The sequence below is a fragment of the Tigriopus californicus genome, chromosome 2 (assembly GCF_007210705.1).
Source record: "Tigriopus californicus strain San Diego chromosome 2, Tcal_SD_v2.1, whole genome shotgun sequence".
Taxonomy (NCBI): Eukaryota; Metazoa; Arthropoda; class Copepoda; order Harpacticoida; family Harpacticidae; genus Tigriopus; species Tigriopus californicus.
The window spans coordinates 9520496-9522721 of NC_081441.1; the positions used below are offsets into that span (position 1 = coordinate 9520496).

General features: G+C 38.9%; 1 protein-coding gene across 1 annotated transcript in view; it reads right to left on the minus strand.

The window, feature by feature from the left end:
* Window positions 1-1336: 1336 nt before the first annotated feature.
* The window catches only part of LOC131877112 (prickle-like protein 1), a gene marked incomplete in the record, with an annotated part of 4313 nt that continues 3423 nt past the window's right edge, over window positions 1337-2226 (minus strand). Inside the window, 1 exon segment of the mRNA XM_059222696.1 lies at window positions 1337-2221. Coding sequence (XP_059078679.1) covers window positions 1463-2221 — 759 coding nt within the window.

A 2226-nucleotide genomic window follows, 5' to 3' on the forward strand; every position in this document is an offset into this window, starting at 1 on the left:
GCTAACCTTTTGACTTTTAAAGAATTGGCTCATTCAAGTGTTTAAATGCACTTCAGATATATAGTAGATATATCTGAAGTGCATTTAAACTGTTGTAAGGACTAGCCAATGGTCTAATTGAATGAAAATGTTAGGTGGCTAATTTTTTGAAGAGAAAGGTTTGAATGATGCTAAGAATATCTATTTTTAACTCCATTATCGGGGATATATAAGGGCAAGGAGAAACCTGTTCAACTATTCCGTCCCTTAAAAGTTATAAAATGTCCTTTTTATTTGATATGGGAACAACAATGTCAGTTGAACTTGTAAAAGTTTTGTTTGTCGGTTTCATAGGGAATATATTTTCAAGTTTCCTTTCTTAGCATTTGATTGCCTTTCTTTATGTCCCGAATGTTCAAGAGACTTTTTTGTTTTGTCAAAGTCTTCAATTGAGATGAAGAGTTTTAATAGATCACTTAAAATCTACTCAAAAATACCAGAGTCAAAATTTTGTTCTTTGAACATTACTTTCAATCTCTGCTTTTCTCTAAACTCAAAGTTCTTTAACATACTAATTATCATGCATAAGAATAATTGCTTCATTAAGGGTACTTTAATTGAACTGCCGTATGACACATGAATTTTCCTTTTGAAGCCAGTTTCAAGAAAAATGAAGCGCGGCAACACTGATATTGAGCATTCTGACGAAGACAAGCATTACAGCCAATCTGTACCAGTGAATGGTGACGAAAGGCGACAAATAATTATCAAAAGGCGCAAGCAAAAGCCTCAGCCGACGAGACTGCCCCTTTACATGGTGCATCTTAGAGCACTCTCTTTTATGTTATAGAAAAAAGGAAAAAGAAAGGGCAGATGCGCGAGATTGGCATGGCAGATGCGGAAACGAATGTGTCTTACGTGCCTGCTGCCAAACAAGCCTTAGGTGTTAATTCCTGCAAAGAACAACCAATAAATGCTTTCTTGTAAAACAAAAACCTTCACAATCATTGAAATGGGGCCTTCCTTTGAAAAATTGAAGGACCAAGATACAGCGTCCTTTTTGAAAGCCAGGCTCTCAACATCCGCTAGGGGCATTCTTGTTTTTATTGTGGTCAAATCTCGAGAATCCTTAATCAATTGCAATGCCATTGTTGCGACAAGTTTTCAATCATAACTTCAATTACTCTCTGTTCAAACTTCTTCATGTATTGATACTTTCCCATTGCAACAACTTAGTCCCTTTCAATTACATTACTTTTGCCGTTGAAATGTTAAACTGTTAAATAATGTCGGCAGGGCACACATGAACAAACATAATTGCAAACACTAAAGGGTGAAACATTTTGAAAAGTCTCTCTTTGAATGAAATCAGCTTCTATTGACAACATCATTTACTTTTCAAAGGTCACATCATTTTATATATTTTGCACCTAACATCGAAATAGTGAACGGTCGCTCAATTAAATCTTTATCTTTAAAACAGTCATGAAATTAGACAACTGCTGCTATTTTTTTTGTTCTGAAACCACTTGGCCGCGAGGGTGCTCGTTTGAATGGGAGAGCAATATGACGTTAGTGAGGTGACTTTGAGTGCTTCATCCCTGGATGGTGTTGCAGGCTCCATGATATGGTAGTGTGGAACAACGGTGTTCCGCCTCTGAAGTTCCAATAAGGCGGGGGCAGTTCCATGAGCCTCTTCTTCGCTACTATCACTGGTTGACGACATTTGATAATTCAAATGAGGTGAGGACAATTGCTTTTGTGAACGTGGATCTCTCAACATAAACTGGCCATTTGGGTCGGCCATATTGGGAGCAATTGGCTCCTTGACAAACGCCTCAGGATTGAAATGAACATAGTTCGTTTTGGCGGCGGAATTTGAGAAAACGCTCTTGGATCTTAATCGGTTGCGATCTGGTGTCTTTGAACGGCTTTTGGTCAGAGGTTTAAAGCCAATGTCAGGAGTAGGAAACCAAGATGGGTGTTCAAGTTTGTCTTCTGTGAGCTCGAGAAGATGGTTGATCTGATCGATATTCATCTCTCGTGTCACATGTGTGAGTATTTCCGGATCGTGTTGTCCTTCCAGAAGGTTTTTAAGGTTATCCTCCAAGTGTCTACGGTGCATGGTCTTGTAACTGTCAAGAAACCGCAGCTCCTCCCGAATATTCGGCTTGGTGGCCTGGTCCAAAATGGTCACAGGCTCAATAAAGGTATAATTCCCAGAGGATTTCAAGCCCATTTTTGGGA